This window comes from Elephas maximus, chromosome 5 (genome assembly GCF_024166365.1).
Source record: "Elephas maximus indicus isolate mEleMax1 chromosome 5, mEleMax1 primary haplotype, whole genome shotgun sequence".
In the NCBI taxonomy this organism is placed as follows: Eukaryota; Metazoa; Chordata; class Mammalia; order Proboscidea; family Elephantidae; genus Elephas; species Elephas maximus.
Window position 1 is genome coordinate 42,562,433 of NC_064823.1, and position 16,302 is coordinate 42,578,734.

Below are 16,302 nucleotides of genomic sequence, written 5' to 3' on the forward strand. Positions count from 1 at the left end.
GAAAATTTTACTGTAAACTTAAAAATCTTAGTATAAGAATGAATTCAGCCATTAGAGAAGTAAAGCTTGCAGTCAATCTGGGAGAAATGGAAGACCTCACTAGAAAAAACTAGAAGACCAGACTGTCTATGGATGTTTTACATTTTCAAAAACGTTTTCAACTACTAAATATGAATGCCTGAAGGAAATGTGCATCTGATACAATGGCCTTTACAACTCTGATATTCAGCCTAGACTTAAATATTTACAGAGATATGGTCTTGCTACCTCAAAGGCACCCTGCCAACTACTTTTTGAGACCGTAGGCTACCAATAGTAGCTATTAAAAAAAAAAAAAAAGCTACAACATGGGACTCAATGATTATGGATCAAAACATTAATACTCATCACCAGTCAGTTAAAAAACAAATACAAAAGGTATTATTTAGAAAAGTTATTTATTTCTGCTCCTTTCATACATCTTATTGTTCAGGAAACAGTCTTACACACATATCTGAAATAACGTACTATCACACTGCTTAAAGGCAAAGCACCATATGTAAAGCTGATCGGTTGTCCAGAGTTCTCAGCTTATAGAATCTTGCTTCCTGATTTAACATTAATGTTTGAAAATCAGAAATGCCATCTCCAATAAACGTTAAGGGGCTGTAAAAAATAATCACTTTATTCAATATTATAGTTGTAAAAATGGAGTATATTTTCTTTTAGGAATGAAAAACTAAGAAGAAAAGCCACTTAATATCATTGGTACATCAGTCTAGGTCCGCAGGAAAAAAATACTGTGATAAGCTTGTCTTCTGGATAGTACCAAGAAGAAATTCTAATCCAAGCTTTCCTGAGCTTCCTATGTTTTCACTAGATGCTTCTTTCTCTGCTGCTTTTCATCCTTTTCCACATTTCATATTCGAAGATTGGTAGAGCCTTTAAAATTCATCAACAGGAGCAAGTCTAGTATCCACTGATTTCTTCTCAAAGGGGACTCTAACCCATCAGATAGCCCCTGTGGAAATAAAATTTATAAACACAAAAAGTAAAAATGAAGCAACCTTTCCAAGTGTCCAAATAATTTCATGATAAAGACAATCCGAAAAGATAATTGCGTGATTCTTCATTATGGTTCTTATTTCATACCCCCTCCCATCCCCCAAATAAACAAATTACTAGGCCTCAGTTCCATTAGCCTTCCCCACAAGGCATAAAGTTATAAACCAATATGCTAAACAACACAGAAGGAGAAAAAGAAGTGAAGAAAATTTTATGTAAAAGTTAAAGAGTAAGAATCAATTTCTTGTGGGCTCTCATAACTAGAGTAAAAAAAAAAAAAATGCAAAACTTTTTACGGAAAGAAACCGGTTTGAATTTCCTAAAAACCTTAACATATTAGCAAAAGAGAAGGTGGGAGAATTTGGAGCTATTCATGTCTGGGAGGTGAGTCTTCTGAGCACTCAAGTAGGAGTGTGTAGAAGCATCTGACATTGATATACTCCACAGAACTTATTCAGGTTTCCCCAGTTTTATGTATACTTGTGTGTGTGGCTTATTAAATTCTACACAGTTTTTTCAACCTGTGTTGGACTGTGTATTCAGGATCACATCTCAGATACTGAATAGTTCCAACACTACCAGGATCCCCCGTGCTGCCCTTTCATAATCATGCCCACCTCCTCTCACCCCTGCCAACTAATTTTTAAGATCCTAGACTAAAAACTTAGATGATGAGTATTCTAAAATATTCTGCAATCTGTAGGGAAACTGACATTAATGTACAAGTAAAGCCCAATACTTCTCAGTCCCCATAAGAGATTAAAAAAAATGTAATGCACAAGCCCGATACTTCTCACAGTCCCCAAAAAAGATTAACTGAAAAAATATTTAAAAACTCTTTGGATATGTATGCTGACTTTGTTGTGGTTACCTGTCGCCTAGTTGATTCTGACTCATAGTAACCCCATGTGACAAGAGCAGAACTGTCCCATAGGGTTTTCTTGACTGTAGTAATCTTTACTGAAGCAGACTGCCAAGTCTTTTCTCCTGTGGACTCTGCACAGGTTCATATTGCCAACCTTTCAGTTAGCAGCTGAGTACTTAACTGTTTGCGCCACCAGGGCTCCTATGTTGACATAGAAGACCTCATATAATTTGCCACTACAATGCCTGACTATTTCACAAAAAAAGATACTTTAAGACCTAAGCCTCTCAAGGGGGGAAAAAAGGTTCAAGATTTTTAGCAATTACCCCCTAAGATCTGCATCATACAGTGGCGCTTACCCAACCACTAGCTTACACTACACAACAAAGGCATTCAGGGCCCTTTAGGAAGTTTCCTATCCTCAGCATACACTGAGATGTGAGCACACACTGTGGACATTTATTTCTTAATAATGTTATATGTTATGGTATTCTTCCTTGTAACCAGCGTGTGATATATTTTATGTGAAATCCATGGAATGTCAGACTATTTTAGATGGGAACGATTACTTAAATAGACATCCTTGTTCAAAGTTGCCGAACTTCTATACAGTCCTATCTTAAGAAAAATTTGGGGGGACACTAAGAAATATTATAATGTTATAAAAATACCATGTTGGAAGAAAGAAAACAACAAATGAACTAATATAGTTCTTGGTAAGGCATAAAAACAAACTTGTTGAAACACATTTACTATGGTTTCTCCTGGAATCATTTAGCCTCCTTTCATGGCCCATAAAATCTTCATGGTCTTTAATTATTACATTCAGGTCTGTGAGAATTTTTCACCAGTAAAATTACAGGTAAATAAAATCAAAGTAAATCAAAAATTCAGAAAACAACTAGGGATAGCAGACGCCATCATGACGGATCTGCCATTTAACCTTTAAGGTATTCATTCTTTCAATAATCATTGTATACTTTCTGTATGTAAGGTAGGTATTCTGCTAAGTTAGCAATGATACACAACTTTCTCAAAATATTATGACATGCGTTATTGTACTTAATTCCTGCAACAATCCTAAAAAGGTGGGTGAAGCACACATTATTCCCACTTCACAGTTAAAGAATGTGAGACGATACAGGCAGTTAAGTAGCTTGCTCAAAGGGCCAGAAAGGAAAAGAACTGGCACTAAAACACCAGTCTCCACACTTAGGAGTCCACTACCTTCTCCAATGGCCCTAGAAACAGAAATCTCCTTTTCTTTTAGAAACGGTAAAAATTTATTTACTTCTTTTTGAAATGCTGGCCAGAAGCCAACCTGAAACACAGAACTTTTAGGACTGTTTATCTTTATAATAAACACTGATATTATGTTTGAGAGCTGACAGAACACCTTCACATTTAATCTTGACAATAACTCTCTGAGGTATATTAGCTTCATTAATAGGTTTGGAATTCAAAGCTGAGGAAGTTCACAGAACTGATCAAATCGGAGTCCAAATTCTTCATTCTTTCTACTACACACTGTACTCGGCGGCTATACAAATGTTTTTATATAAAATTCTCTCTCTCATTTGGTAAAAATGACCCTTGGATACTAGATTTTACTCACGGAAACAACCTAGCATATTCAGATGTCAGACTTTCTACAATCTGAATTTTCTGGATTATAACACCAAACCTGGAAGCAAAGAAAAAGACCTTCAAACACCAGAGAAGACTGGTACAAAGCAAGGCCATTAAGCTCTTTTTCAGCCAGGCCTGATTTAAAATGCAATCTAATAGCTGGTTATCTTTTTCCTCAAATCACACAAGATTAAGAACCAGCAAATTGAAAACAGAAAGGGTTGAAATTACAATAGGTATACACTGTCCCTGGCAAAGGACATCATGCTTGGTAAAGTACAGGGTTAGTGAAGAAGCAGAAGACCCTGAACGAGATGGACTGACACAGTGGCTGCAACAATGGGCTTAAGCGTAACGATTGTGAGCATGGTACAGGCCCACACAGTGTTTCATTCTGTAGTACACAGAGTCACAATGAGTTGGAACCGACTCGGTGGCACCTAACAGCAACAAGACATTGACAAGGAGAAATGACATGTTATACTGGGGGAAAGAAACAACAAAACCCTGAAAAGTAGTACTATGTATAACGTAAGTACAAATGTAAAATGGCCCTGGACAAAAGGGTAAAATTATACTTACTATTCATGGTGCCCACCAAGTAACTGTATCAAATAGTAAACATCTGCTAAATACAAACGTGAATAGTGGTTGTTGTTAGGTGCCAGTTGACTCGGTTCTGACTCATAGCAACCCTATGTACAATGGAATGAAACACTGCCCAGTTCTGTGCCATCCTCTCAATAACTGCTATGCTTAAGCTCACCATTGCAGCCACTGTGTCAATCCCTCTTGTTGAGGGTTTTCCTCTCTTTCCCTCACCCTCTGCTTTACCAAGCATGATGTCCTTCTACAGGGACTAGTCCCTCCTGATAACATGTCCAAAGTATGTGAGATGAAGTCTTGCCATCCTTGTTTTTAAGGAGCATTCTGGCTGTACTTCGTCAAAGACAGATTTATTCATTCCTCTGGTAGTCCATGGTATATTCGATATTCTTCACCAACACCACAATTCAAAGGCATCAATTCTTCTTCGGTCTTCCTTATTGATTGTCCAGCTTTCACATGCATATGAAAATAACATGGTTTGGGTCAGACACACCTTAGTCCTCAAGGGGACATCTTTACTTTTTAACATTTCAAAGAGGTCTTTTGTAGCCCATTTGCCCTATGCAGTATGTCAGTTTGATTTCCTGACTGCTGCTTCCACAGGCACTGATTGTGGATCCAAGTAAAATGAAATCCTTGACAACTTTAATCTTTTCTCCATTTTTCATGATGTTGCTTACTGGTCCAGCTGTGAGGATTTTTGTTTTCTTTATGTTGAGATGTAATCTATACCGAAGGTTATAGTTTCTGATCTTTATTGGTAAGTGCTTCAAGTCTTCTTCACTTTCTGCAAGCAAGGTTGTGTCATCTGCATATTACAAGTTGTGAAGGGGTCTCCCTCCGACCCTAAAGCCGCATTCTTCTTAATATATGTAGTTCAGTTTCTCTGATTATTTGCTCAGCATACAGACTGACTACATATGATGAAAGGATACAACCCTGACACACACCTTTCCTGATTTTAAACCATGCAGTAGCCCTTGTTCTGTTTGAACAACTGCCTCTTGGTCTATGTACAGGTTCCGTGTGTGCACAATTAAGTGCTCTGAATTTCCATTCTTTCCTATGACCCACACAGACAAATGCCTTCGCATAGTCAATAGGTCACAGGCAAACATCTTTCTGGTATCCTCTGCTTTCAGCCAGGATCCATCTGACATCCAAAATGATATAACTGGTTTCACATCCTCTTTTGAATCCAGCTTGAATTTCTGGCAGTTTCCTGTCCATGTACTGCTGCAACCATTTTTGAATTTTCTTCAGCAAAATTTTACTTGCATGTATTATTAACAATATTGTCCGATAACCATATTCTATTGGATCACCTTTCCTTTGGAATGGGCACAAATATGACTCTCTTCCAGTTGGTTGGCCAGGAAGCTGTCTTCCAAATTTATTGGCATAGATAAATGAATGCTTCCAGTGTTGCACCCGCTTGCTGAAACATTTCAATTGGTATTCCATCAACCCCTGAAGCCTTGTTTTTCACAAATGCCTTCAGTGCAGCTTGGACTTCTTTCAGTGCTGCTGGTTCTTGATCATATGCCACCTCCTGAAACCGTTGAATGTCAACTGATTCTTTTTGATACAGCGACTGTGTATTTCTTCCATCTTCTTTTAATGTTTCCTGAGTCATTTGATATTTTGCCCACTGAATTCTTCAATATTGCAACTTGAGGCTTGAATTTTTTCTTCAGTTCTTTCAAAATGGTTAATCAAGTCACTATTTTATTAGCATCTACTTTTCTTCAAAAGGAATTGGATAAAAATGTTTTAATTAGTAATATTTTATCAGTAGAAGAAACATCAGGTGTTTAAAAAGCATAAATGAAAAAACACAGAACCAGTAAGTACTATTTCAGTGCTTCTGTTCTCTCCTTTTTAACAGCACCCCTTGCTAAAAGAACTCAGTCCTGGAGGTTATTAAAGTGCATCTTTTAGGATAGCCATCCTTTGTTCCAGGTGATAACAACTTATTTGATTTGGAAAAACCAGTCATTACTGGTATTTTTAAATGACTTTTTATTCCACCTCTTATATATCAGACAGTTGGGATGTCATAGAAAATGTGTGTGAATGAATAAAGACACAGTCTTTCTTTGCTGGCGGTAATAAACAAAGCCTCATTTTGTGTCACATGTAGGACCTGGCTTATCACTTTCTTCAGAGCCTGCAAATATCCCAGCGAAGGCAGTACTGTTGTTTCTCTTTCCTACCTAAAATTGTCCACTGTTTCTCCTCACTCCATACCCATGGTACTGGGTATTAAGAGTTATGGACGAGAAATCATACCAAAGAGAGAATCACGTATCCCTTCCTCTTAAAATTCAAATCCTAGATTTACCTGCAGAAGTTACAGAAAATGGCAATTCTCTATTCAGACCATCGTTCAGACTTCAATTGCTGAGCGTGATCTATGCATCAGCCTTAGCTAGGTCTTATGATAATGTCTGAAACCCAGAGAGTATACCGTATTTCCTACCCCCAAGCTTAGACTCAGTCAACAATCTTGGAAACTGCCCTATTGAATGAGGATAAGGAGACAAATGTTTGCAGAAATAATTGGGAAAGTAAGACAGAGACAATCCAGAGAATGAAACACTTTCTAAAACTTTTTTGTAAACAGCAGTTATCGCCGATTATCCTAAAAGTCAAATCCCTGAGCTAGAAGATAAAAACTTTTCTTTTCTTATTGAACATGCTCACATCCTAAGTAAACCAGGAAAAGAAAGTCAAACCTACTGTTGAGTCAATTCCAACTCATGGCAACCCAAATGTGTTACTGAGTAGAACTGCTCCATAGGGTTTTCTTGGCTGTAATCTTTACGCAAGCAGGTCACTAGGCCTTTCTCCCATGGTGCCACTGGGTGGGTTAGAACTGCCAACCTTTAAGTTGGTAGTCGAACACAAACGTGTGCAAAACCCAGGGATTCCTAAAAGAAAAAACATCTTTTTTTTTTTTTTTTTTACTTAATATGCCCACATCCTTGGTAGAGGAGCTAAAAGTACAAGGAAGAATGAGAATGCTTGGCAGAATGAGAACAAATCTGGTTCTATGGGCTCAACAAGCCCACTCTGTTTTGATAGATGCCTCTAAAGGTTCCTTCTGTTTTGGTCATTGATTTTAAATAGCCTCTTTATCCTCTCTAGTCTCCTCTTTTTTTCTGTTCTGCTAAGGAACCCTTAGTCTCTTCCATATCAGTATATTTTATCAGCCTATACTTACTTCCAACAGGAACAGAAAAAACAGGAATAAAAAGAGACTGGGATATTTAAGTCTTTGTACAATTTAGCCAATGGCCAAAATCGCTTTCCCCAGACAAACATAAGAGTCATGAACAGAAAGCCTGAGGAAGCTATAAAGCCACATCGATACTCAGCTTCCAGAGAACACTGTGCTCTCTCTCTTCCCAGCCCGCTAGGGTTAGGAAGTGAACATGATTGCTGGGTAAGCACTTCTGAGTCTCTAGAGAAAGTCTGCCCATTCCACCTCAGATCTGTTACACGCAATGGGCAGGTTAAGCCAAAGAAGGAGTGAAATTGTGAAATTCAAACACATTCCTGTATTCCATTTTACTGCCTTCTAAAATAAAATAAGTATCAGTTCTAAGAAATCAGAATAGGTGACACCTGATGTTTAATGTACTCCCTAATAAGTGAAGTTACTAAGAGCTAATCTTTGTATAGGTATGTTTGCTCAAAGCTCTTGTAGTTATTAATGCATCCGTGGGTGAAATAAGAGTATACAGAAATACAGTTAGGCTTGTCTGCACTTCAAATCGATGATCCTAAATGAATTATAAAAGCTGCCTTAAAAATCCATTTATTTTTCTTCTAGAGAAATCATTAGTTTTCTGAATCAAAATGCTCTAGAAAAAATATCACCTACTTCATTTCTCATCTTTTAGAGGCAGTAAGTATTCTCTCCTGTCGCTAGACTGAATGGGTTTTCATCATGCCAACATTCAGAAAGCAGCAGTCATTAATCCTTCAAAACATTCCCTACCTAACTGAAATCCTTATGTTACAAAATCACTTTAGAGAAATTAAAAATGCTGAGGCAAAATAAATGAATTTTCTCACAAATATAAATTGGGATAACAATTTTTAAAAAGACTCAAAGAAGTTCAATTTCGTTACTACCTACCTATCACCTTCAGCAAGTCACAAACTTCTTTGGGTCTCTGGATTTTTCATCTATTTAAATGAGGGTTGTATTAAATCTCCTATGATTTTATGTCGTCCAAGTCATTACTTTTCTAATTTGTAACACAAATTGTTGATTACTTACGGCAGTTTCATTCTCATGAATACTCTAGCCATAAAAAAACTCAACAGGACACAGACGAATCCAATGAACAAAAGAAGAAATCGGTTGAGTTTTGGAATGTTTGGTGCATTGGATCGGTCCAGGATTATGAAACCTAAACCTCCCATTGTAAACAGGAAGCTGGATGCGAGTCCTTCCATAATATATTGTCCATTTACTCTGAAAAACAAAGGAAAGACCTTAGCAAAACAATAAAAACTAACAGAAAAATGTTTTTTTTTCCTTCAGACTGAAATTCCTACTCCTACTTGGTAACGAAAACTTTTTGTGCTAACTTTTTATTCTTACCCTTACGATTATTTTACTACACCTCTGGACAATCACTCGTTCATTCATTCTTTTACTGAGAGCCTACTACACATGCATCAAGCTCAGCTGTAGGTGGTAGGGTTACAACAGTGAACAAGAGACAAAAATCTTTGTTCTCATGGGGCTCATGTTCCAAAAAAAAGTTTTAAAACCTTAACTATCACAACTGTCTAATAAAAATCAACAATTATAATTTTATTATTCGTGAAAAATAAACTCATTTCATATATATGAATCCTTTACTCAGAACTTTACTTCAGCTTTTAAAAATTTTATGCTACTTTAAATTTGAACCATTGACTTCAAATTAGTTTTGAACTAGTTAGAAATGTTTCTTGAAGTTTCACAAGTTTCCAGGACTGTTCTATGCATCTAATACCATTAATGTAAATACAAATACATAGCTATGCTTAGGTAAACAGATAATGAGTGGCTTTAGAAACCGATACAATAAGCATTGCTCAGGTAAACCAAACCACATTGGAATGTCATTTCATTGCTGAAACTGAACTCCTAAGTTTCGAAAATTATTTTTCTTATTTAATGATACAGTCCAGGAGTCCACAAGCTTTTGTCAAGTGGTCAGACAGTAAATATCTTAAGCCTGTATGCCAAATGGTTTGTGTCACAGCTATACAACTTGGCCCTATAGTTCAAAAGCAACCATAGACAGTACATAAACAGTATGTGAACAAATGGGCATGGCTTGTTCCAATAAAACTTTATTTACAAAAACAGGTAGCCATAGTTTGCTGACCTCCAAAACAGTCTATAAGTGCATTTTAAACTGATGTCTTCCTTTAAACAGGTGGTCACATTAATCATTTTGAAACACTTGACATTCTTTTAAAAAGAACGTTAATATACTTCTACTCCTGTCCTTGCCCCACTCCCTGCCATCTCTAAATTCAGCATTTTAAAACAGTTGTTGTCTAAACATAGACCGAACCCAGTGACTTCATCTTATTTTTAAACGAGCAGGGATTCTCCAGCACCTCTTTTCCCACCACCAAATCATTCAAAAGACTTTTACCTGTAAGCCAAGAAAGCTACTGGCCTCTGATGCCCATGTTCATCAGTCATAGAGCCAACACTTGGAGGTTCCACAATAACATCATAAATTATTCCTACATCGAAGACAACAGTACAGATTAAAATAAGAGTCCTAGTTTTTATTTATTTTAATTTACTTATTGTGCTTTAGGTGAAAGTTTACAAATCAAGTTTGTCTCTCATACAAAAAGCCAGACACGCCCCACTGTGCACTCCCAGCTGTTCTCCACTTAATGAGACAGCACATTTCTCCTCTCCACCCTGTATTCCCCATGTCCATTCAACCAGCTCCTGTCCCTCTTCCTTCTCAGCTAGACACCAGACAGGAGTCGCCCACATAGTCTCCTGTGTCTACTTGAGCCACGAAGTTCACTCCTCACCAGCATCACTGTCCATCTTATAGTTCAGACCAGTCCCTGTCTGTAGAGTTGGTTTCGGGAATGGTTCCAATCTTGGGCTTTCAAAGGGTCTGGGGACCATGACTGTCAGGGTCCCTCTGGTCTCATTCAGACCATTAAGCCTGGTCTTTTCACAAGAATTTAAGATATGCATCCCACTGTTCTCCTGCTCCATCAGGGATTCTCTGCTGTGTCCCCAGTCAGAGCAGTGATCAGTGGTAACTGGGCACCATCTAGTTCTTTCAGTCTCAGGCTGATAGTCTCTGGTTTACGTGGCCCTTTCTGCCTCTTGGGCTCATGTTTACCTTGTGTCTTTGGTGCTCTTCATTCTCCTTTGCTCCAGGTGGGTTGAGACCAATTTATGCATCTTAGATGGCCGCTTGCTAGCGTTTAAGAACCCAGACGCCTCTTACCAAAGTGGAATGTAGAACGTTTTAATATAGTTTGTTATGCCAATTGACCTAGATGTCCCCTGAAACCATGGTCCCCAGACCCCCATCCCTGCTATTCTGGCCTTCGAAGCATTTGGTTGTATTTAGGAAACTTCTTTGCTTTTGGTTTAGTCCAGTTGTACTACGAGTCCTAATTTTTAAAATACGATTATAATTTTCATTTGTCTCTAAGGCTCATTTGTATTTAAATAGGACTGCTTTGACTGTATTATTACAATCAAATGAGGCCCAACTAAGCTCCTAAGCTTCATTTTGATAAACTATGGAGAAGCTCAACTCAATGTTTTAGAGAATGACTTGTAAAACAGTATTATCTCTAAAAGAGGTAGGAATTTCACAAGAGAAATTCATTCAGTAGCAATACAGTTTCTAATACTCAAGACTCTACGATAAAGGAGGTTTAATATTTAAAGGCTGTATTTGGAACCCTGGTGGCATATGGTTAAGTGCTATAGCTCCTAATCAAAAGGTCAGCAGTTCGAATCCATCAGTGGCTCCTTGGAAACCCTATGGGCAGTACTACTGTGTCCTGTAGGTTTGCTATGAGTTGGAATTAACTAGACTGCAACAGGTTTATTTTCGCTGGGAAAAAATGTTCCACATATGCTTGAAATTTGTTTCTATAAATTGAGAGATAACTAGAGAAACTTCCTAACTTAAATGTAAAACAAGGAGACACTTTAAAATCACACCATCAGGTAGGCTGGCAACACTAGGGTCAAGACCAACAACTCAAATGGGCACTTGTCCATCAATGTTGTGATGTTTCTTAATCTCCTATTCTCAACATCTACTCTACCTCCTCCATGGGTTTTCAAACTTCCTCACCCCTGGCTTTTCTTAAGCACTACAAGCCTGTGCCTTCTTCACCCGTGACTGACACAAAAAAAAATCACATAGGAATTCCTTTATCTTCCCCCACCAAATCTATAAACTCCTGATACCAGCATCCATCCTCAGCTCCTTCCCTTCAGCTACCATAGAGGAAGAGTCCCTCCTCCTGTCAATCTTTTCAGGGCTTGTCAGGATCCTATCCCCTCTTGCCTTCTCAGGGACCTTGCTCCTATGGATATCTCTTCTCTCCCCTGTATTTTCAACCTTCCCTTGACTCCAAACCCACCCAACTAACATCCTATTTCAGTGCTTCCTTTTTGAAAGGGAGTCAGGCTTTCCTTCTTGAAAAAATGTGTCGTCTCCCCTTCCTCACGTACACTTCATTCTTCAGCTCACCCCCATCTGGCTCTTCCACCACTGACATTGTTCCTGCAGTCTTTGGTTAGCACAGTTAGATGTGCAACTACTAACCAAAAGGTGGGTGGTTCAAACCCACCCTGAGGCTCCTCGTAAGAAAGGCCTGATTATCTGCTTTAGAAAGCTCACAGCCTTGAAAACCCTATGGACTGCAGTTCTGCTCTGCACACGTGGGGTTACCATGAGCTGAAATCGACTCAACAGCAACTACTTTGGTTTTGGTAAGGTCAGTAACGATCTCCACGTTGCTAAATTCAATGAACACTTTTCTCATTTTAGGAGGTGTCTCAGCAGCACTCAATCTAGTTTATTAAACCATCTTTTCATGACTCTTGTGACAATCCTCAAGTTTTCTTGCTATCTCTCTAGCTAAATCTCCTCTCTGTTGTTGTGTGCTGTCAAGTTGATTCTGACTTATAATGACCCTATAGGACAGAGTAGAACTGCCCCACAGCGTTTCCTAGGCTGTAATCTTTATGGGAGCAGATCTTCAGGTCTCTTCTCCTTCAGTGGGTTCAAACTGCCAACCTTTCACTTAACAGCCAAGTGCTTAACCTTTGTACCACCAGGGCACCTAATCTCCTCCCTATACTAAATAAAAAAACCCACTGCCATGGAGTCAATTCTGACCCATAGTGACCCTACAGGAACAGAGTAGAACTGCCTCATAGAGAGTTTCCAGAGAACGGCTGGTGGATTTGAAGTGCTGACCTTTTGGTTAATAGCCACAGCTCTTAACTACTGCACCACCAGGGCTAATCTCCTCCCTACAGAACCGCTAAATGGTGAAGTTCCTCTGGGATTGATACACTGTCGTCTTCTTTCTCTATCTTCTCTCCCTAATTGAGCTCATTCACTCCCAGGATTTTCAGTTCTATATGTCAATGACTGTCAATGTGCCAAGGATTCTCAAAAAATGAACATTAACACACATTAGAATTAGATGCAAGCTACTCAAGAACAGAGACTTTTAGGGCTCCTAACCTCTACTTCGCCATGCCCCCCCCCAAAACACTCCGTTTCCTTAACCTTAGTAAATGTCACTTTCATTTACACAGATGCTCAAACCAGAAACCTTTAGGATTCCCTCACATTTCATTCTCCCCCTACACCCAATTAATCCATCATTAAGACCTACTGAATCTACTTCCAAAATGTCTTTTATTCTATTTTCCTCCATCTAGACTACCACCAACCTAGTCTAGTCTAAGGCTACTGAAGAAGGCATTAATTGATCTCTTGAACCTACATTCGTCCATACTTCTCTCTGCCTGGCATGTTCTTTCCTCCCCAATCCTTTATCCTTTAGCTTACATATTATTTCCTCAGGAACCACACCCTAATCTAAATAAATGATAACCCCCAACTCCCATTATTTTCTCATAACCTCATGTTTTCCTTCATTGCATCTGTGGTAATTTGCAAGGAAAAAAAAAATTCATGATTTTTAACATATCTCAACTATGACACTAAAGCTTCATGAGGGCAGGGTGCTTATCTATTGTTCACTATCATCCCCAATAACTACTACCATGCCTAGTACTTAATTGTTGTTGGGTGCCATTGAGTCATTTTCGACTCATAGTGACCCCACGTGACACAGGAGAACTGCCCAATAGGGCTTTCTTGCTTGCAATCTTTATAGAAGCAGGTCGCCAGGTCTTTTTCCCACAAAGCAGCTGAGTGGGTTTGAACCATCAATTTATCAGTTAGCAGCCAAGCACATAGCCATCTGCACCGCCAGGGCTTCTTAATAGGGACTTGATAAATATTTGCTGAATATTTCTCAGCAATAAATATTGTTTATTTATAAAGGCACGCTCACGGTTTTTTAGAAGAGACTCCTTTCCAGTGGCAAAACCGACTCCTTGAACGAGACACCTCATGGCCTTGGCCACTAAAAGGTGTCCTTTCCACTTTCCCCCAATGGTTGGGGCAGTGGCAAGAGTCTTCCCATTACAACAACAAACAGGGAAAAATGGCCAGAATGAAAACTGTGAGGCTTCTTGTAAAGGTTCTGGCACCAGGGGAGGCAAGGGTTTCAGGAAAGAGACTAATGGATGAAAGCTAATGAAGACTCCATAATTTAGTTTTTAGAGAAAAACCACATACATTTTTAATTTCATTTATTCAGTACAGCACCTACTAATGTGCTGAGCAAATGTTATGCCAATAGTAGAGTAATATCAATTTAAAACTTATTTAAAATGTAATTTATTGAAATGAGCAAAGGTAAACTGTCAGTATTACACATTTGGGGGGGTGATAAATTCAAAGGTACCATCTAGAACTAAGTCCTCTCAGTTTTAAGATTCTTTCCTCTTCAATGCCAACTATACTCAAAAATATCGATGAAAAAGTAAAGATGTATATGGTTACTAAAAGCAAAACCATTTTTGCCCTCCTGAGCCTGCAGAGCTTTAATTTTAAAGTCTCTAAATTAAGTACAACTCTCCAAAAATCTAAAAGTACAAAAGCATCCAAAAACCAAAACCAAACCCATTGCCATCGACTCAATTCTGACTCAGAGACCCTATAGGACAGAGCAGAACTGCCCCATAGGGTTTCCAAGGAGCGCATGATGGATTTGAACTGCTGACCTTTTGGTTAGCAGCCACAGTTCTTAACCACTACCCATCACGGTTTCCTACAGTGCCATCGTCCTGAAAAAATCCTGAACTGTGGCTTGAAAGGGTGGTGGCTCTGAAAAGACTAGTCGGATTGCCAACTCACCACTACGCAAAGTAACGCCCCTTTGCAATTTTCTGTTTGAAAAGAACAGAATACGATGGTAATTCACAAGCGTTTAATACTAATGCTATTTTCCTTCTTCAAGTTCGCAACTTCTGCTCTCTGAAATACAGTATGTTCTGCAAATCTCATCTCCCAATCTCAAATATTTATCGAAACCGTGTCTTCGGAAAATTTCACCCATATGTACAGTCGATCAGGGCAAAAACTAACATCGGACCCTGGAGGATGAGCTAACAAAACTAAGGATTGTAGAACCTTTTCCAAAGTTCCAAGGACCACACACAATGATAAATGTATTGTCCCACACTTTCTTGGACAATCAGGAAAGCGGAGTGGGCCAGACAAGACTTTCCCAGAACCCTTGTGAAACAACTTGATAGCAAGCAATTAAAGGAGCAATAATCTGGATTTGGAAAATATTTTCGACTCGGATCCCTGGGATATGAGGCTTGAAGGAAAAGAAAGGCGATGAGAGAGAAAACACGAGTTCTCTCAAGATTCAAAATGACACGGGGAACACACTTCTCTCAAGATTCAAAAGGGCAGGGTGTGCCGGCAAAAAAATCTTTGGACTTTTAATACTTGGGGCCCAAGCACTTTCCCCCACCCGCCAGAAAATACAAGAACCAGAGAGATGCTTTCCCGGGGGCTGAGAGTCAGCGGAACAGACTCGCCTCCCCGGGCGGGCCAGCTCTCCGCGCCTCAGCGCCTCTCGAGCCCCAGCCAGCCCGAGTTACCTCCGGTGATGAGAAAGTAAGACACTACCACCAGAGCGTACACCGTCATGGCCGACGGCATGTGCACCCAGGGCGGCTTCTTCAGCTTCAGGTTGGGGCATTCAAGCACTAAGAACGGGACTCGGTACAAAGTCTCCATGTTGGTGGCGGCAGAGGCAGCACTCGGCCTCAAACCCAAAGCGCCACCCGGAAACAGGCCCGCCCTCCCTCTCGCCGGCGCGTGCGCGAGGGTCCTTAAAGCTCGGAGGCAGAGTTATATGGGTATTTTACCCACAGAGGAAAAGAAGAAACTACATAGAACAATAAATGATATGACTAAATACTATTTATTTATTAAATACTATTCATCCTTTTAAACTTAATCTGGAAAAGAGATCTGGATTTATGGCTAATGAATTAAACACGTCATTTATGATTCTTCTAGGACCTGCAGGTCTTCAGACGTGGCCAAGCTCGAGGAGCAGAGCGAACCGCGTCCTTTCTGAACTCCGCCCACCGGCAGGCGCAGAGGATTTAGAAGCTGATTGGACGTGGGTCGCTCCAGAGCTGAAGAAAGGATGAGAGGGTTTGAAAAGCTGTGACTTTCTACGAGCGGTTTTTTTCAAGGGATAGACAAAGTTCTGGGTTGCTGACCTTTTACTCCTCGATGTAGTAGTGTTGATAATAATAATTACTATTGTAATGATGATGATATTGATAGTTGCTAAAATAACATATTGTTAATTGTTTTTTAAATATCCAGCCCAGATCGATCACAGTTGTCCAAGACATTGCCACGTGACCAAAATAGTATTCTAAATAACCCTTTCCCTCCCCACCACCTACCCCTACCTCAGCTGTTCTTCCCTATCTCAAAACCAAAACCAAACCC

At 39.3% G+C, this 16,302-nt stretch overlaps 1 protein-coding gene across 1 annotated transcript; it reads right to left on the reverse strand.

Annotated features, from left to right (window-relative positions):
* Positions 1-637: 637 nt before the first annotated feature.
* OSTC (oligosaccharyltransferase complex non-catalytic subunit) lies at positions 638-15,624 on the reverse strand. The gene is made up of 4 exons (XM_049885551.1): positions 15,432-15,624; positions 9,820-9,913; positions 8,439-8,636; positions 638-1,000 (listed from the first exon to the last, which is right to left on the reverse strand). The coding sequence occupies exons 1-4, from the start codon at positions 15,568-15,570 to the stop codon at positions 982-984; spliced, it is 450 nt and encodes a 149-aa protein (XP_049741508.1). The 5' UTR covers positions 15,571-15,624; the 3' UTR covers positions 638-981.
* Between the last annotated feature and the right edge of the window lie 678 nt (positions 15,625-16,302).

Bases quoted from the DNA above. Each gene is read 5' to 3' on its own strand.
- OSTC (XM_049885551.1), bottom strand. From the start codon at position 15,570: ATGGAGACTTTGTACCGAGTCCCGTTCTTAGTGCTTGAATGCCCCAAC. The intron at 9,914-15,431 runs GTAACTCGGGCT...TCTTCGATGTAG, and splicing joins TTACTTTCTCATCACCGGAG to GAATAATTTATGATGTTATT. The intron at 8,637-9,819 runs GTAAAAGTCTTT...TTTGTTTTTCAG, and splicing joins GTAGCTTTCTTGGCTTACAG to AGTAAATGGACAATATATTA.